Source organism: Pristiophorus japonicus, chromosome 12 (genome assembly GCF_044704955.1).
Source record: "Pristiophorus japonicus isolate sPriJap1 chromosome 12, sPriJap1.hap1, whole genome shotgun sequence".
Lineage (NCBI taxonomy): Eukaryota > Metazoa > Chordata > Chondrichthyes > Pristiophoridae > Pristiophorus > Pristiophorus japonicus.
The window spans coordinates 97,855,405-97,881,371 of NC_091988.1; the positions used below are offsets into that span (position 1 = coordinate 97,855,405).

The 25,967-nt window shown below is 49.0% G+C and overlaps 1 protein-coding gene across 3 annotated transcripts in view; it reads left to right on the forward strand.

Moving 5' to 3' along the window:
• Positions 1 to 25,967, forward strand: part of parp3 (poly (ADP-ribose) polymerase family, member 3) — an 86,961-nt gene that overhangs the window by 30,871 nt on the left and 30,123 nt on the right. For all 3 annotated transcript variants that reach the window (XM_070895784.1, XM_070895783.1, XM_070895781.1), the window contains exons 2-5: positions 10,654 to 10,835; positions 16,126 to 16,251; positions 17,767 to 17,952; positions 24,131 to 24,266. In XM_070895784.1, coding sequence (XP_070751885.1) covers positions 10,656 to 10,835; positions 16,126 to 16,251; positions 17,767 to 17,952; positions 24,131 to 24,266 — 628 coding nt within the window. In that variant the 5' untranslated portion in view covers positions 10,654 to 10,655. The remainder of the gene's footprint in view (positions 1 to 10,653; positions 10,836 to 16,125; positions 16,252 to 17,766; positions 17,953 to 24,130; positions 24,267 to 25,967) is intronic.

Here is a 25,967-nt window from a genome sequence, read left to right on the forward strand (position 1 = left end):
CTCTCACCCCTCTCTCTCTCTCTCTCTCTCTCTCTCACCCCTCTCTCTCACCCCTCTCTCTCACACCTCTCTCTCTCTCTCTCTCTCTCTCTCACCCTCTCTCACCCCCCTCTCTCTCTCTCACCCCCTCTCTCTCAACCTGTCTCTCTCTCTCCTCTCTCTCTCACCCCTCTCTCTCACCCCTCTCTCTCTCTCTCACGCTCACCCCCCTCTCTCTCGCTCACCCCCCTCTCTCTCGCTCACCCCCTCTCTCGCTCACCCACCTCTCTCTCGCTCACCCCCCTCTCTCGCTCACCCACCTCTCTCTCGCTCACCCCCTCTCTCTTTCACCCCCCCCTCTCTCTTTCACCCCCCTCTCTCTCGCTCACCCCCTCTCTCTCGCTCACCCCCCTCTCTCGCTCACCCCCCTCTCTCTCGCTCACCCCCTCTCTCTCGCTCACCCCCCTCTCTCTCGCTCACCCCCCTCTCTCTCGCTCACCCCCTCTCTCTCGCTCACCCCCTCTCTCTCGCTCACCCCCCTCTCTCTCGCTCACCCCCCTCTCTCTCGCTCACCCCCCTCTCTCTCGCTCACCCCCCTCTCTCTCGCTCACCCCCTCTCTCTCGCTCACCCCCCTCTCTCTCGCTCACCCCCCTCTCTCTCGCTCACCCCCTCTCTCTCGCTCACCCCCCTCTCTCTCGCTCACCCCCCTCTCTCTCGCTCACCCCCCTCTCTCTCGCTCACCCCCCTCTCTCTCGCTCACCCCCCTCTCTCTCGCTCACCCCCTCTCTCTCGCTCACCCCCTCTCTCTCTCTCGCTCACCCCCCTCTCTCTCGCTCACCCCCCTCTCTCTCGCTCACCCCCCTCTCTCGCTCACCCCCCCCTCTCTCGCTCACCCCCCCCTCTCTCGCTCACCCCCCTCTCTCTCGCTCACCCCCCTCTCTCTCGCTCACCCCCCTCTCTCTCGCTCACCCCCCTCTCTCTCGCTCACCCCCCTCTCTCTCGCTCACCCCCCTCTCTCTCGCTCACCCCCCTCTCTCTCGCTCACCCCCCTCTCTCTCGCTCACCCCCCTCTCTCTCGCTCACCCCCCTCTCTCTCGCTCACCCCCCTCTCTCTCGCTCACCCCCCTCTCTCTCGCTCACCCCCCTCTCTCTCGCTCACCCCCCTCTCTCTCGCTCACCCCCCTCTCTCTCGCTCACCCCCCTCTCTCTCGCTCACCCCCCTCTCTCTCGCTCACCCCCTCTCTCTCTCGCTCACCCCCCTCTCTCTCTCGCTCACCCCCCTCTCTCTCGCTCACCCCTCCTCTCTCTCGCTCACCCCCCCTCTCTCTCTCTCACCCCCCCCTCTCTCTCGCTCACCCCCCCTCTCTCTCGCTCACCCCCCCTCTCTCTCGCTCACCCCCCCCTCTCTCTCGCTCACCCCCCCCTCTCTCTCGCTCACCCCCCCCTCTCTCTCGCTCACCCCCCCTCTCTCTCTCTCACCCCCCCCTCTCTCTCGCTCACCCCCCCCTCTCTCTCGCTCGCCCCCCTCTCTCTCGCTCACCCCCCCCCTCTCTCGCTCACCCCCCCTCTCTCTCTCTCACCCCCCCCTCTCTCTCGCTCACCCCCCCCTCTCTCTCGCTCGCCCCCCTCTCTCTCGCTCGCCCCCCTCTCTCTCGCTCGCCCCCCTCTCTCTCGCTCGCCCCCCTCTCTCTCTCGCTCACCCCCCTCTCGCTCACCCCCCTCTCTCTCTCGCTCACCCCCCTCTCTCTCTCGCTCACCCTCCTCTCTCTCTCGCTCACCCCCCTCTCTCTCTCGCTCACCCCCCTCTCTCTCTCGCTCACCCCCCTCTCTCTCTCGCTCACCCCCCTCTCTCTCTCGCTCACCCCCCTCTCTCTCTCGCTCACCCCCCTCTCTCTCTCGCTCACCCCCCTCGCACTCCCACTCCGCCCCGCTCGCTCATGCTCCGCTCCCTCACTCGCGCTCTCTCTCTCTCTCTCTCTTGCCCCGCTCACGTTCTCTCTCTCTCTCTCTCTCTCACCCCCTCTGAATCTTATAACATAAGACCATAACATAACATGATTTATTAAGATGGAAAGTGAAGCAGTCCAATCCGAAACTCGGGTCCTAAATCTAAACAAAGGTATGAGGAATGAATTGGCTATGATAGATTCGGAAGTTTCATTAAAAGGCATGACGGTGGATCGGCAATGGCTAATATTTAAGGAACGAATGCATGAATTGCAACAGTTATATATTCCTTTCTAGCATAAAAACACAAAAGGAAAAGTGGCCAACCATGGCTAGCAAAATAAATTAAGGATAGTATTGGAACCAAAGACGGGTTATACAAAGTTGCCAGAAAAGTAGCAAGCCTGAGGATTGGGAGCAGTTTTGAATTCAGCAAAAAAAAGGACCAAGAGATTGATTAAGAGGGGAAAAATAGAGCATGAGAGTAAACTTGCAAGGAACATAAAAACCGACTGCAAAAGTTTCTACAAGTATGTAAAAAGAAAAAGATTAGTGAAGACAAATGTAGGTCCTTTATAGACCGAAACGGGAGAATTTATAATGGGGAACAAGGAAATCGCAGAACAATTAAATAAATAGTTTGGTTCTGTCTTCACGGAGGAGGATACAAATAATGTCCCAGAAATGCTGGGGAACCAAGGGTCTAGTGAGCAAGAGGAATGAAAGGAAATGATTATTGGTAAGAAAATAGTGTTGGAGAAATTAATGGGACAGAAGGCCCATAAATCCCCAGGGCCTGATGATCTGCATCCCAGAATACTAAAAGAGGTAGCCATGGAAATAGTGAATGCATTAGTTATCATCTTCCAAAATTCTATAGATTATGGAACAGTTCCTGCAGATTGGAGGGTGGCAAATGTAACCCCAATGTTTTTTTTTAAAAAAGGGAGAGAGAAAACAGGGAACTACAGACTAACATTGTAATGGGGAAAATGCTAGAGTATATTATAAAGGATGTGATAATGGCACACTTAAATAATATCAATGGGATTAGACAAAGTTAACAAGGATTTATGGAAGGAAAATCATGTTTGACAAACCTACTGGAGTCTTTTGAGGATGTAACTGATGGAATAGATAAGGGAGAATCAGTGAATGTAGTGTATTTGGATTTTCAGAAAGCCTTTGATAAAGTCCCACATAAAGCACATAGGAATGGGGGTAATGTACTGGCATGGATTGGAAATTGGTTAACTGACAGGAAACGGGTCTTTTTTGGGGCGACGGGCAGTGACTAGTGGGGTACCACAGGGATCAGTGCTTGGGCCCCAGCTATTCACAATATATATAAATGATTTGGATGAGGGAACCAAATGTAATATTTCCAAGTTTGCTGACGATACAAAACTAGGTGGGACTGTGAGTTGTGAGGAGGATGCAAAGATGCTGCAAGGCAATTTACATAGGTTGAGTGAGTGGGCAAACACATGGCAGATGCAGTATAACATGGATAAATGTGAAGTTATTCACTCTGGTAGGAAAAACACAAGGATAAAGTATTATTTAAATGGCGATGGCTTGGGAAGTGTCGATGTACAGAGGGACCTGGGTGGCCTTGTACACCAGTCATTGAAAGCAAACGCAGGTGCAAACAGTTAGGAAGACAAATGGTATGTTGACCTTCATTGCAAGAGGATTTGAGAACAGGAGCAAGGATGTCTTACTACAGTTATACAGGGCCTTGGTGAGACCACACCTGGAGTATTGTGTGCAGTTTTTGTCTCCTTACCTAAGAAAGGATATACTTGCCATAGAGGGAGTGCAGCGAAGATTCACCAGACTGATTCCTGGGATGGCAGGACTGACATATGAGGAGAAATTGGGTCGACTAGGACTGTATTCACTCGAGTTTAGAAGAATGAGAGGGATCTCATTGAAACGTATAAAATTCTGACTGGGTTGGATAGACAAGATGCGGGGAGGATGTTTCCCCTGGCTGGGAAGTCTAGAACAAGGGGTCACAGTCTCAGGATACGGGGTAGGAAATTTAGGACCGAGATGAGGAGAAATGTTTTCACTCAGAGGGTGGTGAACCTGTGGAATTCTCTACCACAGAAGGCTGTGGAGGCCAAGTCATTGAATATATTTAAGAGGGAGATAGATAGATTTCTCGAAACAAAAGCCATCAAGGGGTATGGGGAAAAAGCAGGAATATGGTGTTGAGATAAAGGATCAGCCATGATCTCTCCAGTGCAGTGGTCTCTCCCTCTCTCTCTCCAGTGCAGTAATCTCTCTCTCTCCAGTACAGTCATCTCTCTCTCTCTCTCTCGCTCCTGTGCAGTAAATCTCTCTCTCTCTTTCTCTCTTTCCAGTGCAGTAATCTCTCTCTCTCTCCCCCTCTCTCTTTCCAGTGCAGTGGTCTTTCTCTCCAGTGCAGTAATCTCTCTCTCTCTCCCCCTCTCTCTTTCCAGTGCAGTGGTCTTTCTCTCTCTCTCTCTTCCCCCACCCTCCCCCCTCTCTCCATTGCAGTAATCTCTCTCTCTCTCTCTCTCTCTCTCTCTCTCATTCTCTCTCTCCAGTGCAGTATTCTCTCTCTCGGTCTCTCTCTCTCCAGTGCAGTAATCTATCTCTCTATCTCTCTCTCTCCAGTGCTGTAAAGTCCTGTCCCTTCAGTAGAGATTCACACAGGCATGTTGTGAAGTCAAGGTCACTCTGGACCTGCACCTTTTATTTCACAGCTCTGGAATGCTGCACTTGCCTGAGACCTCTCCTTATATACCTGTCTCTTGCAAGTGCACCCCTGATGGTAAGGTATGCTGCTGGTTACAGGTCATATCTTATTACAGTCATGTATAGCATGTTAGGATACAGTTATATATAATAATGTAAGATACATGACATCACCCTCCCCCAAGGTCTTATTGTCTTTATAGGTTCAGTCTCTCAGGTGGTCTACGCTCTCTCGTGGAGCGTCTGAGTTGTGGTTCAGTTGTTTGCATTGGTGTCTGTTTTTCTTTGGGTGTGGTTGCTGGTATCTCGCCTGGGCTGTCTGTTTCGATTGGTGTGATTGTTGTTGACTCGCCTGGGCTGTCTGTTGGGATTGCCCTTTCCTCAGGTTGTTCCCTCTGTCTGTCCACCAGGTGTGGTGCGAGTTCCACATTGTAGTCTGCCTCTGGTTCCGCAGTGTTGTAGGCAAATCTGCTTTTGATTTGGTCTACATGCCTCCGGCAGGTTTTGCCATTGTCCATTTGTACTACCAGTAGCCTGTTTCCTTCCTTGCCCGTTACTGTCCCTGCAAGCCATTTGGGACCCCTGCCACAGTTTAGTACAAACATTTTGTCCCCTATCTCGTTCCATTTCCCCCTCGAATTTCTGTCATGGTACTCGGTCAGCTTACGGCGCTTTGCCTCAACGATTTCGTGTATGTCTGGGAGGATTAATGAGAGCTTTGTTTTTAAAGTCCTTTTCATCAACAGTTGCGCGGGGGGGATCCCAGTCAATGAGTGTGGACGAGATCTGTATGCCAACAGCAGTCGCGACAGGTGACCCTGCAGCCTGGGACCTTGGATTTTGAGCATGCCTTGTTTAACGATTTGCACTGCTCTCTCCGCCTGGCCGTTGGAGACCGACTTGAACGGTGCCGTCTTGACGTGATTTATGCCGTGGTCAATTATAAAATCTTGGAATTCTGCGTTGGTGAAGCGCGGACCATTGTCACTGACCAATATGTCAGGGATTCCATGCGTTGCAAACATGGTTGCGAGGCTCTCCACAGTGGTGGAGGTTGTGCTCGAGTTTAAAATGGTGCATTCGATCCACTTTGAAAATGCATCTACAACTACGAGGAACATTTTGCCCATGAATGGGCCTGCATAGTCTACGTGCACCCGCGACCACGGTTTGGTAGACCAGGGGCTCAGGGGAGCCTCCCTGGGTGCATTGCTGAGTTGGGCACAAATGGTGCACCTTCGGACGCAGAGCTCCAAGTCCGCATCAATGCCAGGCCACCAGATGTGGGATCTGGCTATGGCCTTCATGAGAACGATCCCCGGGTGCTCGCGGTGGAGCTCCTGGACAAATGCCTCTCTGCCTCGCAGAGGCATGACTACTTGGCTGCCCAACATCAGGCAGTCCGCTTGTAGTGATAGCTCATGCATGCGCCTGTGAAAGGGTTTTAATTCCTCAGGGCAGGCATCACGAGCTTCTGCCCAGTCACTGGTTAGAACACATCTTTTTACTAAGGATAACGTGGGGTCGCTGGTTGTTCAGGCTCTGATTTGGCGAGCCATCATGGGCGAACCTGTGGACTCAAAGGCATTGATTGCCATGACTATCACACAGTCCTGTTCGTCAGACCCTTCCGTGGTCGCCAGGGGTAGCCTGCTGAGCACGTCGGCACAGTTGTTTGTGCCTGGTCTGTGCCTTATGGTATAGTCGTAGAACGCCAACATGAGTGCCTACCGTTGAATTCACGCCGAGGCGTTGGTGTTTATTGCCTTGCTCTCGGATAGGAGGGACGTGAGGGGCTTGTGGTCAGTTTCTAACGCGTACTTAGCCCCGAAAAGGTATTGGTGCATCTTTTTGACACCGTACACGCACGCGAGCGCCTCCTTCGCTACCATTCCGTACCCGCGCTCCGCCCGCGAAAGTGACCTGGATGCATAAGCTATAGGTTGTAATTTACCCACACTATTGACATGTTGTAAAACGCACCCGACCCCATACGCTGACGCATCGCATGTGAGAACTAGCTTTTTACCTGGATCAACGAAAGTCAAAACACTGTTGGAACACAGAAGGATATGGCACGTTCCTGGGCGTCCCCCCTAAAACCAATCGCACCCCTTCCTAAGTAGCACGTGGAGAGGCTCCAGTAGCGAGCTTAAGTTCCCAAAATAATTGAGTAGCCCGAGAAAGGCCGCAGTTCTGAGACATTCTGGGGCCTGGGTGCCAGGCGAATTGCTTCTGTTTTGGACTCTGTTGGGCGGATTCCATCAGCGGCAATCCTTCTGCCCAAAAATTCAATCTCGGGTGCGAAAAACAGGCACTTGGATTTCTTAACTCGCAGGCCTACCCGATCCAACCGCTTTAGTACTTCCTCCAAATTACGGAGATGGGAGTCTGTGTCCCTGCCTGTGATAAGTATGTCGTCTTGAAATACAACCGTCCCCGGGATGGACTTGAGCAGACTCTCCATGTTGCGCTGGGATATGGCAGCTGCCGACCTGATGCCGAATGGGCATCGATTGTACATGAAAAGGCCTCGATGTGTGTTGATGGTGGTGAGTAGCTTAGACTCGTCGGTCAATTCTTGCATCATATACGCAGATGTGAGATCTAGTTTATGAAAAAAGTTTACCTCCAGCCAATGTGGCAAATAAGTCCTCCGCTCTGGGCAGCGGGTACTGGTCCTGTAGGGAGACTCTGTTTATGGTAGATTTGTAGTCCCCACAGATTCGTACGGATCCATCAGGCTTCATGACTGGGATGATGGGACTTGCCCAGTCGCTAAATTCCACAGAAGCCTGTCTAGTTCATGTTCAATCTTTTCCCTCATCACATAGGGTACAGCTCTGGCCTTGTGATGGACCGGTCTAGCATCCTGTGTGATGTAGATTTTGACTTTGGCCCCTTTGAAAGTGCCCACACCTGGCTGAAAGAAATGTTCAAATCGCTTTATAACTGTTGAGCAGGAGTTCCGTTCCTCTAATGACATAGCATGGACATCATCCCATTTCCAGTTTAGTTTTGCCAGCCAGCTTCTCCCCAGCAGTGCTGGGGGTCTCCGGGGACAATCCACAGGGGAAGTCGGTTCACTGTCCCTTTGTGTGTGACGGAGAGCATGGCGCTGCTGAGGACTGGTACGATTTCTTTGGTATAGGTCCTTAGTTTGGTGTCGACCCTTGTGAGTTTTGGTCTGTCTCTTTTATGCGGCCACAGTTGTTCAAATTGTTGAGCGCCTATGAGAGATTGACTCGCCCCCGTATCCAGCTCCATGTTGACAGGTATCCCGTTGAGTAGGACCCTCATCATTATAGGAGGCGTCCTGTTGTCGGAGCAGCGGCCATTGATCGTGTTGACCCGCTGTACATTGGTGTCCCGGGTACTGTCCCCACCATCTTCTGGTCCGCTTTTCGACCCATCCGATTCATATACCAACCGAGCTGCCGTTTTTTTGCACATGCGGGCCAAAGACCCTGTATATTCACAGTTCTTGTAAACAGCCTGCTGAAATTGACATCCCCTTGACGAGTGCCCACCCCCACACCTCCAGCACAGACCGCTTCCATTGTTCCCAAAGAATGAGCTGCGACTGGCTGATCTCTCTTGAGCTTCTCTCAGTTTGTAGTTGATTGTTCGCATTGTGGGTGGATGAGGTGTGAACGGCCGTTCCTGTGGCCCTTGATGGCTTCTGCCTGCTGTCAAGGGCCTGCTCTCCCGCTTTTGTCTGTGTGTGAGGGTAGCAGCTTGTTTCATGCTGTGAATTCCTTGTTCCGATATTTCGTTGGTTGTCGTACCTGCATTGTAAATCAACCTCGTTTCTTCTTCCCCTACCAAGAATGTCTGTGCAACCAGTGCTGCTGCCTCTAAGGTCAGGTTCTTGGTCTCTATGAGCTTTTGGAATATGCCTGCATGGCCTATTCCTTCAATGAAAAAGTCTCTCAGCATTTCTCTCCTCAGTTCATCGGAGAACTCACATAAACTAGCCAACCTCCGAAGTTCCGCCACGAAGTCGGGTATGCTCTGGCCCACACAGCGTCTGTAGTTGTAGAACCTGTGTCTGGCCATGTGTAGGCTGCTCGCTGGCTTCAGGTGGTCTCGTACCAGTGTGCTCAATTCTTCAAACGACTTGCTTGCTGGTTTCTCGGGTGCCAGCAGATCCTTCGTTAAAGCGTATGTTTTCGAGCCACAGCTGGTCAAGAGATGGGCTCTTCTCTTGTCTGCCTTATCGTCGCCTAACCAGTCTTTGGTGACAAAGCTTTGCTGGAGCCTTTCTATAAAATCCTCCCAATTGTCTCCAGCATTGTACTTTTCATCTGATCCGTTGTCCGCCATTCTGTGGATTCTGTAATCCCGTAACTCGTCGCCACTGTAAAGTCCTGTCCCCTCAGTACAGATTCACACGAGGCATGTAGTGAAGTCAAGGTCACTCTGGACCTGCACTCTGGACCTGCACCTTTATTTCACAGCTCTGGAATGCTGCACTTGCCTGAGACCTGTCCTTATATACTGTCTCTTGCAAGTGCACCCCTGGTGGTAAGGTATGCTGGTGGTTGCAGGTCATATCTTATTACAGTCATGTATAGCATGTTAGGATAGTTATATATAATAATGTAAGATACATGACAAGTACAGTAATCTATCTCTCTCTCCAGTGCAGTAATCTATCTTTCTCTCTCCAGTGCAGTAATCTCTCTCTCTCCCTCTCTCTCATTCTCTCTCTCCAGTGCAGTAATCTCTCGTCTCTATCTCTCTCTCTATCTCCTCCCCTCTCTCTCTCCAATGCAGTAATCTCTCTCTCTCGCTCTCTCTCTAGTGCAGGAATCTCTCTCTCTCTCCAGTGCAATAATCTCTCTTTCTCTCTGTCTCTCTCTCTCTCTTTCTCCCCTCTCTCTCTCTCTCTCTCTCCAATGCAGTAATCTCTCTCTCTCTCTCTCGCTCTCTCTCTAGTGCAGTAATCTCGCTCTCTCTCTAGTGCAATAATCTCTCTTTCTCTCTCTCTCCAGTGCAGTAATCTCTCTCTCTCTCTCTCCAGTGCAGTAATCTCTCTCTCTCTCTCTCCAGTGCAGTAATCTCTCTCTCTCTCTCTCCAGTGCAATAATCTCTCTCTCGCTCCAGTGCAGTAAATTTCTCTCTCTCTCTCTCTCTCTCTCTCTCCCCCCCTCTTTCTCTTTCTCCAGTGCAGTAATCTCTCTCTCTCTCCCCCTCTTTCTCTCTCCAATGCAGTAATCTCTCTCTCTCTCTCTCTCTCCAGTGCAGTAATCTCTCTCTCTCCCCCCCCACTCTCTCTCTCCAAGGCAGTAATCTCTCTCTCTCTCCCTCTCTCTCTCTCTCTCTCTCTCTCCAGTGCAGTAATCTCTCTCTCGCTCACTCCAGTGCAGTAATCTCTCCCTCTCTCTCTCTCTCTCTCTCTCTCTCTCTCCAGTGCAGTAATCTCTCTTTCTCTCTCTCTCTCTCTATCTCTCTCCAGTGCAGTAATCTCTCTCTCTCTCTCTCTCCCCCCTCTCTCTCTCCAGTGCAGTAATCTCTCTCTCTCTCTTTCTCCAATGCAGTAATCTCTCTCTCTCTCTCTCTTTCTCTCTCCAGTGCAGTAATCTCTCTCTCTTTCTCTCCAATGCAGTAATCTCTCTCTCTGTCTCTCTCCAGTGCAGTAATCTCTCTTTCTCTCTCTCTCTCTCTCTCTCTCTCTCTCTCTCTCTCTTTCTCTTTCTCTCTCCAGTGCAGTAATCTCTCTCTCCCTTTCTCTCCAATGCAGTAATCTCTCTCTTTCTCTCTCTCTCTCCAGTGCAGTAATCTCTCTTTCTCTCTCTCTCTCTCTCTCTCTTTCTCTCTCTTTCTCTCTCCAGTGCAGTAATCAATCTCTCTCTCTCGCTCTTTCTCTCCAATGCAGTAATCTCTCTCTCTCTCTCTCTCTCTCTCTCTCTCTCTCTCTCTCTCTCCAGTGCAGTAATCTCTCCCTCTCGCTCTCTCCAGTGCAGTAATCTCTCTTTCTCTCTCTCACGCAGCGATGCCACCAAAGAGGAAGTCAGCCGCCGCCAGATCGGCTGCCCAGCCCAAGAAGCCCAAAGTTGAGCCAGAGGAGGACAATGTCAAGTCAACGGTTGAAGCTTTGAAAGCAGCCCCCAAAGACCAGGTCAAGGCCAAAATTGATGAGCAGTGTGATCTGAGTTCGAATGCACTGGCTTCGGTAGGTGGGGTCCAGAGTTGTGGGCACTCTTGGGATATCCGTTTCTGACACTCATCGTCCTGTACACTGTTACCCCCCCCTACGCTACAGCCCCCCCCACTACACGGCCCTCCCCCCCACTACACGGCCCTCCCCCCCACTACACGGCCCCCCTCTACTACACGGCCCCCCCCCACTACACGGCCCCCCTACGCTACGGCACCCCCCCACTACTCGCCCCCCCCAACACGGACCCCCCCCCTACACTGACCCTCCCCCCCCCCCAACGCCGTGTCCCCTGCGCCGCGTCCCTCCACACTGTCCCAAACATCAGAACCCCTTGAGGCCCACCGTGCACCTGTGCATCAAAGTGAAGCGGCAGTAACTCCTGATGTGACGACAATGTAACATTGCCCCTTAATTTTAGTTCTACATTGAAGCTACAATATTAACTGATTGACAGTACCATGCCAACAGTCTGCCACCCTAATTCTCCTTTCCTGCAGGTGCCGATCTGGAATCTGGTTCTGCCGCGTTAGCCTAAGTGGCTGTCCTCCCCGTACACTCTGCGCCATGGGGAGGCATTGTAGCCAAACCCAATCCCAATCCCGTCTCTCCACACCAGTTCGGGAGGGGTCGCAGGCTGATTGAACCCTTTCAAATTGTAACTTGCGTGGCACCGATTGATGATGTCACAGCGAGGCTGTGTCGGAGATCAGCATGGGCGATGAGGTCAAAGGTTGAGTGCCCCGACCCCTGCCGAGGTTGGCCGACTCACCACAGACCAGCGGTCAAACCATTTGCTGCTGGGTTGGCATTTTCGAACCTAGCCTGCTCAACAAAGGAAGTGAGGTGAAAGCAGAAAATGCCAGAGAGACAGAGTGGGTCAGTTAACATCTGTGAAGAGGAAAGACTGGTTATGAAGTTTAGGACATAAGAACATAAGAACATAAGAAATAGGAGCAGGAGTAGGCCATACGGCCCCTCGAGCCTGCTCCTCCATTTAATTTGATCATGGCTGATCTGATCATGGATTCAGCTCCAGTTCCTGCCCGCTCCACATTAACCCCTTATTCCCTTATCGGTTAAGAAACTGTCTATTTCTGTCTTAAATGTATTCAATGACCCAACTTCCACAGCTCTCTGAGGCAGCAAATTCTACAGATTCACAACCCTCTGAGAGAAGAAATTCCTCCTCATCTCAGTTTTAAATGGGCGGCTTCTTATTCTAAGATTATGCCCTCTAATTCTAGTCTCCCCTATCATCCTGGTGGAAACATCCTCTCTGCATCCACCTTGTCAAGCCCCCTTATAATCTTATACATTTCAATAAGATCACCTCTCATTCTTCTGAATTCCAATGAGTAGAGGCCCAACCTACTCAACCTTGCCTCATAAGTCAACCCCTTCATCCCCGGAATCAACCTAGTGAACCTTCTCTGAACTGCCTCCAAAGCAAGTATATCCTTTCTTAAATATGGAAACCAAAACTGCACGCAATATTCCAGGTGTGGCCTCACCAATACCCTGCATAACCATAGCAAGACTTCCCTGCTTTTATACTCCATCCCCTTTGCAATAAAGGCCAAGATACCATTGGCCTTCCTGATCACTTGCTGTACCTGCATACTATCCTTTTGTGTTTCATGCACAAGTACCCCCAGGTCCCACTGTACTGCAGCACTTTGCAATCTTTCTCCATTTAAATAATAACTTGCTCTTTGATTTTTTTCTGTCAAAGTGCATAACCTCACACTTTCCAACGTTATACTCCATCTGCCAAATGTTTGCCCATTAACTTAGCCTGCCTGGGTCCTTTTGCAGATTTTGTGTGTCCTCCTCACACATTGCTTTTCCTCCCATCTTTGTATCGAGGACAGGACTGACGACAAGAGAACATTTTCATAGCATCATTCAGCACAGGAGGAGGCCATTTGGCACCGTATCCGAGCTGCCTCTTTCAAAGAACCATCCAATTAATTGAGATATTGGATGGAATAAAAATTGATAAAGAGAAGGTACGAGAAAGGCTGGCTATATTTCAAGTGGATAAGTCACCAGGACTAGATGGGATGCTGAGGGAGGTAATTGCGGAGGTACTGGCCACAATCCAGCAACAGCCTGAAATAGTCATACTCACAGAATCATACCTTTCAGCCAATGTCTCAGATTCCTCCAGCACCATCCCTGGGTATGTCCTGTCCCACCAGCAGGACAGACCCACCCGAGGTGATGACACAGTGTTATACAGTCAATAGGGAGTGGCCCTGGGAGTCCTCAACATTGACTCCAGACCCCATGAAGTTTACGGAGAAAGGGCTGGAGAGAGAGTAGGACCAGCTGAAGTGCTCCTGCAGAGAGCTGGCATGGGCTCGACGGGCCGAATGGCCCGCTATTCTGCTGCAACAAATTCATTATTCTATAATCCCTCTCTCCTGTTTTTCTCTCTCAAGTATTTATCCAATTCCCCATTGAAAGTTACTATTGAATCTGCTTCCACCAGCCTTTCAGGCTGTGCGTTCCAGATCATCATAACTTGCTGTGTGCTTAAAAATAAGCTCTCCTCATCTCCCCTCTGGATTTTTGCCAGTTATCATAAACCTGTGGTCCTTTGGTTACCGATCCTCTCTAACTGCTCTATCAAAACCCTTCATCATTTTGAATACCTCTTTTAAATTTCCCCTTGACCTTCTCTGCTCCAAGGAGAATACCCCCAATTTCTCCAGTCCCTCCACATAATTCAAGTCTCTCATCCCTGCTTCCAGTAAGTCTCCTCTGCACCCTCACCGTGGTTGGAAGAATAAAGGGAGAATCAGTGAGTGAGTTGAGGGACCGCCAATTGTTTAATTGAGGGGTGATCTCATCCAGGTGTTTAAGGTGTTAAAAAGATTCGATGGGTTAGAAAGAGAGAAAGTATTTATTTCTGATGGGGGACTCGAGCAAGAGGAGATGAACATAACGTTAGGGCCAGGCCATTGAGCAGGTAAATCAGGAAGCATTCACACACAGGGCAGTGGAAATCTGGCACTCCCCAGACTTTTGTTGTGTAAGGCTGTGGTGGGATATGGAGCTAAGGCTGGTAAACCACGGTGAGGTGCCGCTCAGCCATGATCTAACTAAATGGCGGAGCGGGCTCGAGGAGGTGAATGGCCCACTCCTGCTCCTATATTCCAATAAAAATACTGTTAGATGATCTAAACGGTGAGGTTATGGAGAGACATAAAAAGGGGAAAAGAATGTGTATAAATATTGGAGGTGACAAGGCATGGGGGAGGTTCCCACAAGAAGACAAGAAAGTTAGGGAATGGGGGTAAACAGACAATAAGAAGGCAGGTCACAACCACAGCAAATCTGAAACAAGAAATGTTGGCAAAATACAAGGCTTCTCAAAAAGTGGACTTGTGTGTGGCCCACTGTCTGACACAAGACCAGATTACATACAATGTATAGCACAGAAACAGGCCACTCAGCCCAACTGGTCTGTGCCAGGGCTTATACTCCACACGAGCCTCATCCCGTCCTGCTCCATCTCCCCCAACTGCATCTCCTCTATTCCTTCCTCCCTCACGTGTTTATCGAGCTGCCCTTTAAATGCATCTATGCGATTCATCTCAACCACTCCCTGTGGGAGAGAGTTCCACATTCTCACCACTCTCTGGGTAAAGAAGTTCCTTCTGAATCCCACAGTGGATTTATTACTGACTGTCTTGTATTTATGGCTCCTAGCTTTGGAAAATATCAACGTCTACCCTACCAAACCCTTTCATTGTCTTAAAGACCTCTGACAGGCAATGTTCCCTGTCATTTCTTTTGGTGTGTGGCCCCTTTAACGGCCCATTCAGCTCTCCATGCATGCTCTGTTTCCCCATTGCAAACCCGGCAAGTGGCCTGCGCGGAACCTCCAGACTGCCAGGCGGCCACATAGCCTAATGGGAACATTGCTGTCAGGTCACTCCCCAGTCTTCTCTTTTCCAGAGATAAGAGCCCCAGCCTCTTCAATCATCCCTGATACGTATATCTTCTCAGTTCTGGTATCATCCTTGTAAATAGTTTTGCAGTGATTCTATATTCTTTTTGTAATATGGAGACCGGAATTGTTCCCAATACGCCAAGTGTGGTCCAACCAATATTCGCTACAAGTTGCTTTTCAGTTCTATCCCTCTAGAAATAAACCCCAGTGTTTGGTTTGCTGTTATTATGGCCTCATCAACAAGAGCAGACATTGACGACAAGATCCAACACCGCCTCCAGTGCGCCAGTGCAGCCTTCGGCCACCTGAGGAAAAGAGTGTTTGAAGACCAGGCCCTCAAATCTCCCACCAAGCTCATGGTCTACAGGGCTGTAGTAATACCCACCCTCCTGTATGGTTCAGAGACATGGACCACGTACAGTAGGCACCTCAAGTTGCTGGAAAAATACCACCAACGATGTCTCTGCAAGATCCTACAAATCCCCTGGGAGGACAGAAGCACCAACATTAGCGTCCTCGACCAGACCAATATCCCCAGCATTGAAGCACTGACCACACTCGATCAGCTCCACTGGGCAGGCCACATTGTTCGCATGCCAGACACGAGACTCCCAAAGCAAGCGCTCTACTCGGAAATCCTTCTCGGCAAATGAGCCAAAAGTGGGCAGAGGAAATGTTACAAGGACACACTCAAAACCTCCCTGAAAAAGTGCAACATCCCCACCGACACCTGGGAGTCCCTGGCCAAAGCCCGCCCTAAGTGGAGGAAGTGCATCCGGGAGGGCGCTGAGCACCTCGAGTCTCATCGTCGAGAGCATGCAGAAATCAAGCGCAGGCAGCGGAAAGAGCGTGCGGCAAACCTATCCCATCCTCCCTTACCCTCAACGACTGTCTGTCCCACCTGTGACGGGGACTGTGCCTCTCGTATTGGACTGTTCAGCCACCTAAGGACTCATTCTAAGAGTGGAAGCAAGTCTTCCTCGATTCCAAGGGACTGCCTATGATGATGATTATGGCCTCATTAACCTGTGTCAGTACTAACATTTGCCCCATTCACACTCTTGTTATCCAAGCAGTATGAAGTCTCCTTATTCTTCCGACCAAAATGTACCACCACACATTTCTTGATATGGAAATTCATTCGTTAGTTACACGCACATTCTGCACGTTTAGCGACATGCAGAGAGCACGATTACTGCTCCGGGTCAGAGGATGGGAGACTCGGTGTGGGCCTGACCGAATTGTGCAGAGGGGCTGAGGATAAGCTATACCCGCCCCCCCCCCGTAGGAACGGTAGGGATTGCCATTAGACCCTTCCATGACTGCTTACTTTTGTTGCAGATTCACGAGGACTATGACTGCATGTTGAACCAAACCAACATCGGAAACAACAATAATAAATTCTACATCATCCAGCTCATCGAAGTGAGTGGCTCGTTCTACTGCTGGAACCGCTGGGGCCGAGTGGTAAGTACCTAGGGCAACGGCGGTCTTTCTCCTACCCCCCCCGCCCACGCCCCACCCTCAGACTGCAACTTTACCCCTTCCATCCTGAGGTAGCTACTGGGATATTGGGTCGGGGTGAGGGGCTAATGTCTGACACTTTCATCTTTCCCGGGGTAAGGGTGGGGTGAGTGGGATAACCTGAGCTGAGATTGGGGCATGGGGAAGGTGGGGTTGTGGGCGGGGCGGGGGGGGGAAGAAGATGCTCTGGGCTGAGATTGGGCTGTGGAGTGGTGGGGAGGGGCTGGGTAGAGGCTAATGTCAGTGATTGGCGGGGGGTGGGGGGTGAAGGAAGGGGATGAGAGGCTGTGGTCAGTGATCAGAGGGGGAGGGGGAGGCTCAGGTCAGTGATCAGTGGGTAGGGGGTTTGGTTCGAACCCTACATCTTGTGATTCGAGCACCACTGCAATAGGTTGGGAATTCAGTAAATACAGAGAAATACAGAAGAGTGATGACTCGAGGGCCCCTTGTGAATCCCTCAGGTCCAGGGACCTGAGATTGAAAAGCAATGGTTTTGGGAAGTGATGGGCTTGGTAGGCCCACGTGGCCCAATCCCCTGGAAGGCTGCGCCGGGGTCAGAGTGCACGCAGCGAGGACCTGATGCTGGCTCTGAGGACGTGATGTGTAAACATGCTCCATTCCCAGAACACTCAACCTTTCTCTTCATAAGCATCACAAAACTACAAACGCCCTTCAGCAGTGGTAGTTATGGGCCACGGACCTGAATGATGCTGATACTGTTGCCTTAATCCGGCCTCTGTTGGTCACCATGGACACCAAGCTGCTCACAATGTCTTGGTTTCTAGCTTTTCCTGAACAATTTTCCCAGATCCCCTGTATCCCAAACTACGCCTCTGCAAAGGGAGCTCCTTTCATGAATTCCCATCCAACTATTTTCTTTTAAGCAGTAACATAAAAGGGAATAACTGCAGATGCTGGAAATCTGAAGTTGAAGTCGGAAAAGCTGCAAACAGATATCAGTTGGAGATTGTCCTGAAAGCTCAGGGCAGGCTTGCTCCAGCTTCCGGGTTAACACTTAATGTCTCTTGTTTTCTCACTGCCCCCTCCCCTCCCTCCCTCCCTCTCTTGCTCTCTCCCTTTTGCTGCCTCTCCCTTTCCCTCCCTCCCTCCCCTCCCACTCACTCACTCCCTCACTCGCTCCCTCCCTCCATCCCTCTCCCTTGTTCTCTCCCTCTCACTACCTCCATTTCCCTCCCATCCTCCCACTCGCTCCCTCCCTCCGTCCCTCTCTCTTGTTCTCTCCCTCTCCCTCCCTCTCTGCCTCGCTCCCTCCTTCTCTCGCTCTCTCCCTTTCGCTGCCTCTCCCTTTCTCTCCCTCCCTCCCTCCCTCCCTCCCTCCCTCTCTCTCTCTCTCTCTCTCTCTCTCTCTCTCTCTCTCGCTCCCGCTCGCTCGCTCGCTCTCTCTCTCCCTCTCTCCTCCGCCCTCCCTCTCTCTCACTCTCGCTCTCTCCTGGTTAGGGAGAAATTGGCCAAAGTAAGCTGAGTCGTCCAGTTGCCCTGGATCTTGCGATAAAGGATTTTGAGAAGAAGTTCAAAGACAAGACCAAGAATGACTGGGCGGACAGAAATTCTTTTGTTGCACACCCTGGGAAATACACAATGATTGAAGTTCAGCATGGCTATGAGGAAGCAATGGTTGTAAAGGTAGGTCAAATCTGTGTTTGCATCCAATTTTGGTTGCCTTCGACTTGCCTTGCAGAATTGGTTGCGGTTGGTTGAATTGGCTGGTAAATGGTCTGTTTCAGCTGGGCATTGTACAGTGAGAGCTATGTCGAGAAGAGGGAATCATAGAATGGTCACAGCACAGAAGGAGGCCATTTGTGCCGGCTCTCTGCAAGAGCACTTCAGCTAGTCCCACTCCTTCGCCCTTTCCCCATAGCCCTGCAATTTTTTTTCCCTTCAGGTACTTGCTCAATTCCCTTTTGAAAGCCACGATTGAATCTGCCTCCACCAACCTTTCAGGCAGTGCATTCCAGATCCCAAACGTTCACTGGTGAAAAAGTTTTTCCTCATGTCGCCTTTGGTTCTTTTGCTAATCGCCTTAAATCTGTGTCCTCTGGTTCTCGACCCTTCCGCCAATGGGAACAGTTTCTCTCTATCTACTCTGTCTAGACCCCTCATGATTTTGAACACCTCTCTCAAATTTCCTCTCAACCTTTTCTCCTCTAAGGAAAACAACCCCAGCTTCTCTAGTCAATGTAAGTGAAATCCCTCATCCCTGGAATCATTCTTGTAAATCTTTTCTGCACCCTCTCTAAGGCCTTCACATCCTTCCTAAAGTGCGGTGCCCAGAATTGGACACAATACTCCAGTTGAAACTGAACCAGTGTTTTATACAGGTTCATCTTCCTTGCTTTTGTACTCTGTGCCTCTATTTATGAAACCCAGGATCACATGCTTTTTTAACCACTTTCTAAACCTGCCTTACCACCTTCAACAATTTGTGCATATACCCCAGGTCTCTCTGTTCATGCACCCCCTTTAAGATTGTACCCTTTAGTTTATATTGCCTCTCCTCGTTCTTCCGACCAAAATGAATCACTTTGCACTTTTCGGCGTTAAATTTCATCTGCCACGTGTCCGCCCATTCCACCAGTCTGTCTATGTCCTTGAAGTCTATCACTCTCCTCCTCACTGTTCACTATACTTCCAAGTTTTGTGTCATCTGCAAATTTTGAAATTGTGCCCTGTACACCCATGTCCAAGTCATTAATATATATCAAGAAAAGCAGTGGTCCCAGTACCGACCCCTGGGGAACATCACTGCATACCTTCCTCCAGTCACTACTCTCTGTTTCCTGTCACTTAGCCAATTTCATATCCATGCTGCCACTGTCCCTTTTAGTCCATGAGCTTCAACTTTGCTGGCAAGCCTATTATGTGGCACTTTATCAAATGCTTTTGGAAGTCCATGTACACTACGTCAGCTGCATTGGCCTCATCAAATCTCTCTGTTACCTCATCAAAAAACTCAATTAAGTTGGTTAAACACTTAGTTATATCGTGCTGGCTTTTCTTAATTAATCTATACTTGTCCAAGTAACTGTTAATTTAGTCCCTGTCGCTGATTATCGTTTCTAAAAGCTTCCCCACTACTGAGGTCAAACTGACAGGCCTTTAGTGACTGGGTTTATCCTTGCACTCATTTTTGAATAAGAGTGTAATATTTACAATTCTCCAGTCCTCTGGCACCAGCCCCGTATTCAAGGAGGATCGGAAGATTATGGGCAGTACATCTGCAATTTCCACCTTTATTTCCCTCAGCAACCCATCCGGTCCTGGTGATTATCTACCTTAAAACATAAGAACATAAGAAATAGGAGCAGGAGTAGGCCATACGGCCCCTCGAGCCTGCTCCGCCATTCAATAAGATCATGGCTGATCTGATCTTGGCCTCAACTCCACTTCCCTGCCCTCTCTCCATAACCCTTGACTCCCTTATCCTTCAAAAATCTATCTATCTCCATCTTAAATTTATTCAGTGAGCCAGCCTCCACAGCTCTCTGGTGTAGAGAAGTCCAAAGATTCACAACCCTCCGAGAGAAGAAATTCTTCCTCATTTCCGTTTTAAATGGGCGACCCCTTATTTTGAGACCATGCCCCTTAGTTCTAGATTCTCCCACAAGAGGAAACATGCTCTCTACATCTATCCTGTCAAGCCCTGTCAGAATCTTATACATTTCAATTAGATCACCTCTCAGTCTTCTAAACTCCAATGAGTATAGGCCCAACCTGCTCAACCTTTCTTCATAAGACAACCGCTTCATTTCAGGAATCAACTTCGTGAACCTTCTCTGAATTGTCTCCAATGCAAGTATATCCCTCTTTAAATAAGGAGACCAAAACTGTACGCAGTACTCCAGGTGTGGTCTCACCAACACCCTGTACAGTTGCACAGGACTTCCCTACTTTTATACTCTATCCCCCTTGCAATAAAGGCCAGCATTTCATTTGCTTTCCTAATTACTTGCTGTACCTGCATGCTAACTTTTTGAGTTTCATGTACAAGGATCTCCAGATCCCTCTGTACTGCAGCATTTTGTAAACTCTCCCCAGTTAAATAATAATTTGCTTTTTTATTTTTCCCACCAAAGTGGGTAACCTCACATTTTCCCACATTGTACTCCATCTGCCAATTTTTTGCCCACACACTGAGCCTATATATATCCCTTTACAGTTTTGTTGTGTCCTCCTCACAACTTGCTTTCCCACCTATCTTTGTATCATCAGCAAATTTGGTTACATCACACTTAGTCCCTTCATCCAAATCATTAATATAGATTGTAAATAGTTCAGGCCCAAGGACTGAGCCCTGTGGCACCCCACTAGTTACAGTTTGCCAACCCGAGATTGAGCCATTTATCCCAACTCTCTGTTTTCTGTTAGTTAGCCAATCCTCTATCCATTACTCCCAACCCTGTGAACTTTTATCTTGTGCAGTAACCTTTTATGTGGCACCTTATCGAATGCCTTCTGGAAATCCAAATACACCACATCCACTGATTCCCCTTTATCCAGCCTGCTCGTTACATCCTCAAAGAACTCCAGCAAATTTGTCAAACATGATTTCCCTTTCATAAATCCATACTGACTCTGCTTGACTGCATTATGATTTTCTAAATGTCCTGCTACTACTTCCTTAATGATGGACTCCAGCATTTTCCCAATGACCGATGTTAGGCTAACTGGTCTATAATTTCCTGCTTTCTGTCTCCCTTCTTTCTTAAGTACAGCCAGCCTTGCTAGTAGCTCTTCCTTATCAATTTTTATCCCATCTAGCATCTCAATTACCTCCTCTTTCACTGACTTTGGCAGCATCTTTGTCCTTGGTAAAGACAGATACATTTAGCACTTTAGCCATGCCCTCTGCCTCCATGCGTAGGTTTCCATTTTGGTCCCTAATCAGCCTCATCCGTCCTCTCACTACCCTTTTACTATTAAATGCCTGTAGAAAATGTTTTTTTTTCCTTTTATGTTAGCATCCAATCTGTTCTCATAATCTCGCTTAGCCCCTCTTATTTCCCTTTTTCACTTCCCCTCTGAACATTCTATATTCATCCTGGTTCTCACTTAGATTCTCAACCTGACATCTGCCATACATCCATCCCCCTTTTCTGCTTCATCTTACTCTCTATCTCTTTCATCATCCAGGGAGCTCTAACTTTGGTTGCTCGATTTCCCCCCTCATGGGAATGTACCTCGATTGTTTCTGAACATCTCCTCTTTAAAGCAGCCCATTGTTTGATTACAGTTTTGGCTGACAATCTTTGATGCCAATTTACCCGGGCCAGATCCATTCTCAATCCACTGAAATTGGCCTTCCTCAAATTAAGTATTTTTACTCTAGATTGCTCCCTGTCCTTTTCCATAGCTAATCTAAACCTTATGATACTATGATCACTGTTCCCTAAATGTTCCCCTACTGACACTTGCTCCACTGGACCCACCTCATTCCCTGGAACCAGATCCAGCAATGCCCCCTTCCTCATTGGGCCAGAAATGTACTGATCAAGAAAGTTCTCCTGAACATACTTTGGAAATTCTTCCCCCTCTCTGCCCTTCACACTATTACTATCCCAGTCTATATTAGAATAGTTGATGTCCCCCCATTATCACTACTCTATAGTCCTTGCACCTCTCTGTAATTTCCCTACAAATTTGCTCCTCTATATCCTTCCCACTAGTTGGTGGTCTATAGAATACACCTAGTAATGTAATGGCACCGCTATTTTTTCTTAACTCTAACCAAATAGATTCTGTCCTTGACCCCTGCAGGACATCCTCTCTCTCCAGCATTGTAATATTCTTCTTAATCAATACTGCCACCCACCTCCTTTCCTTCCTTCCTTCCCTATCTTTCCTGAAAACCTTGTATCCAGGAATATTTAGTACCCAATCCTGCTCTTTTTTGAAACAGGTCTCAGTTATCATCACGACGACATATTCCCATGTGTCTATTTGAGCCAGCAACTCACCAATATTACTTACCATGCTCTGTGCATTCACACACATGCACTGTTTCGACCTATTTATATTCTCTCTCAGCCTGAACTCACCTACTCCTGTACTATTTCTTACTCTAGTGCTATCTGTCTCTCCCAATCCTTTCTGTACCTTGTTTCTTCTTTCTAATGCTACATGCTGGAGCCCATCCCCCTGCCAAATTAGTTTAAACCCTCCCTAACAGCACCAGCAAACCCCCCCATGAGGATATTGGTCCCAGCTCTGTTGAGGTGTAACCTTTCCAGGTCATACCTCCCCCAGAACCAGTCCCAATGCCCCAGGGATCTAAAGCCCTCCCTCCTGTACCATCTCTCCAGCCACTCATTCATCTGCTCTACCATGTTTTTTCTAGACACACGATGTCGTGGCCCAGAATTATCCGGAGATTACTACCTTTTAGGGTCTGCTTTTAAATCTCTTTCCTAGCTCCCTAAAATGTGCCTGTAGGACTTCATCCCTCTTTCTACCTATGTCGTTGATACCGATATGGACCACGACCTCTGGCTGTTCACCCTCCTGCCTCAGAATGTGCTGCAGCTGCCGAGTGACCCTGGCACCAGGGAGGCAACATACCATCCTGGAACCACGTCTGCAGCCGCAGAAACGGCTGTCTATTCTTCCCCTAACTATCGAATCTCCTATCATTATTGCATCCCCGATCTCCTTCCTCTCCTCTCTCCCCGCCCCCCCACCTCTGTACAGCTGAGCCACCTTAGGTGTCATGGACTTGTCTCTGGCTGTACTTCCCCCGAGGAACAATCGCCCTCACCAGTATTCAGAACAGAATACTGGTTGGAGAGAGGGATGCACTCAACGGACTCCTGCACTACCTGGCTGGTCCTCCTTGTCTGTCTGACGGTCACCCATTCCCTCTCTGCCTGCACATTCTTATGCTGCGGGGTGACCACCTCCTGAAACGTGCTATCCATGTACCTCTCAGTCTCATGGATAGACCACTGTGATGCCAGCTGCTGCTCAAGCTGCGAAACCCAGAGCTTGAGCTCCTCCAGCTGACGACACTTCCTGCACGTGCGATTGTCCAGGATACGGGAAGCATCCTGGACTTCCCACATGGCACAGGATGCGCATTCCATGGGACCGAGTTGCCCTGCCATGCCTCTACTTAACAGACTGTTCAGGAACGAGACAGTCACCAACTACTCCTTCCCTTGCACTGATGTCACTTACCTCCCCTCTTGACACGTGTTTTTGGGGCTTTTGGGGACGATAGAAAGGAAGATTTCCATGTTAACCACTGGGATGGCAATCTGTCAGGATGGATGGCCCACCCGTGACAGACCCTGCCTGATTGATTATTGCCCAGGCTGTGAAGACAAAAAAAATTTTTGTTTTTAATTGACTGAAGATTTGAAGGCCCGCAGTGCAGAGGAGGACCAAGGCTGAAAAGAGCTGAGATATTCTGGGTTTAAAAAAGAAGCGGCAGGTTTCCGAGGGACGGGAGAATATTTGAAGTCCATGGAAAGAATGGGTTGGAGTAGGAGATAGCGCACAGAATCTCGCTTTCAACACAGTGAAAATGCAAGCCAGCAGGTGCACTTTGGAGCAACAATAGAGGGATGTTTTTAGGAGAAGGGATGATATAGTCTTATAAAGTATACGAAAGGGTTGTGATGGAGAGCTGAAGGTTAGAGGTGAGAGAGGAATGGCTTATCTCACCACAAGATGGAGAGAGCGCGAGGATGGTCCTGTTATCTGGAGATGCGGGCGTGGTGGGGAAGTCTCAAAAGCAGGACTGGACGAGGGCAATGGTGGGTCTTTTCTACGAGGAACGAGTGACCAATGGCATGTCTGATTGCAGACTGATGCTGTGGATGGAGTCTCTCTGGTGAAGAAGGAAGTCCAACCTTGCACACTAGACAAACCAACCCAAGATCTGATTACTCTCGTTTTCAGCCACGATATGTTCAAAGAGCAAATGCAAACCATGAACCTTGGTAAGTCCTTCGTCCTAGTTTTACATTCTAATTAGGAAGCAGGGGTTTGTCCTGTTCATAATGCAGTAGTCACAGCCTGAGAGAGCAGAACATTGAACGTCAAATTAAGGTGCAGCCAGAGACCTGTACTACTGAACACTATCCCTGGTCCTAAAGTTCATGATCGAGGTACATTCTTTACGACATCACAAACACACAAACTACACAAGGTGGCACTTGCGGGAATTTATCAGTTGACCTTATCACATGATGCTTTTATTGTATTTACATGAGTAGTTGCATTACCACAGTAGTCCACTAGGTGGAGCTGTATATTACAATGTCCGAGGTTCACTGAAGATCTGGACTCCACTCATGCTTGACATCTGTCTGTATTTCATAAATTCCCCTACTCCTCGCTTTGACTCATTAGCTTTGTGAAGCTTTGTACAGTAATGTACAGTCTAAGGTTCCATTGCATCTCAGCCATGACATACAGAATGTGGATAATGTTCCTCCAGTCTGTAGCCTCCCCTACTATGAGGAAACCATCTACTCTACACATGCGGACAACATCCCCATGCACTGTCCTGTACTGACCAGGACTCTGAGCACCTCATCTACACAATATTTGGTGGTAAGATCTGTTAATCCTCTTTGAGTCTTTACAGGTCCAAGGCAAGTGTATCCTTTCTTAAATATGGAAACCAAAACTGCACGCAGTATTCCAGGTGTGGCCTCAGTAATACCCAGTATAACAATAGTAAGACTTCCCTGCTTTTATACTCCATCCCCTTTGCAATAAAGGCCAAGATTCCATTGGCCTTCCTGATCACTTGCTGTAGCTGCATACCAACCTTTTGTGTTTCATGCACAAGTACCCCCAGGTCCCACTGTACTGCGGCACTTTGCAATTTTTCTCCATTTAAATAATAACTTGCTCTTTGATTTTTTTTTTCTGCCAAAGTGCATGACCTCACACTTTCCAACATTATAATCCATCTACCAAATTTTTGTCCACTCACTTAGCCTGTCTGTGTCCTTTTGCAGATTTTGTGTGTCCTCCTCACACATTGCTTTTCCTCCCATCTTTGTATCAACAACAAACTTGGCTACATTACACTTGGTCCCTTCTTCCAAATCGTTAATAAGATTGTAAATAGTTGGGGTCCCAGCACTGATCCCTACGGCACCCGACTAGTTACTGATTGCCAACCCGAGAATGAACCATTTATCCCGACACTTTGAGACTTTACGAGTGCAAGGACCAGGCGATTCTACAGTGCTGCAGTTACTCCATTGGGCCGCAGCAATTCTGTAATTAGTTTGAGCGCTGGGATCGTTCCCATTTACAGTGTTGGGGAGGTTCGGTACTAGCCATGGCTCAGTGGGTAGCACTCTCGCCTGAGTCAGAAGGTCGTGGGTTCAAGTCCCATTCCAGAGACTTGAACAGAGAATCCAGGCTGACACTTAAGTGCTGCGAGAGAGCTGCACTGTTGGAGGTGCCATTTTTCGGATGAGAAGTTAAACTGAGGCTCCGTCTGCCCTCTCCGGTTGATGTACAAGTTACCACTATTTTGAAGAAGAGCAGGGGAAGTTCTCCCCCATGTCCTGGCCAGTATCAACCCACAACACTAAAACAGATTGTCTGGTCATTATCTCATTGCTGTGCATGAATTGGCTGCTGTATTTCTAGCATTACAACAGTGACTTCAAAAGTAC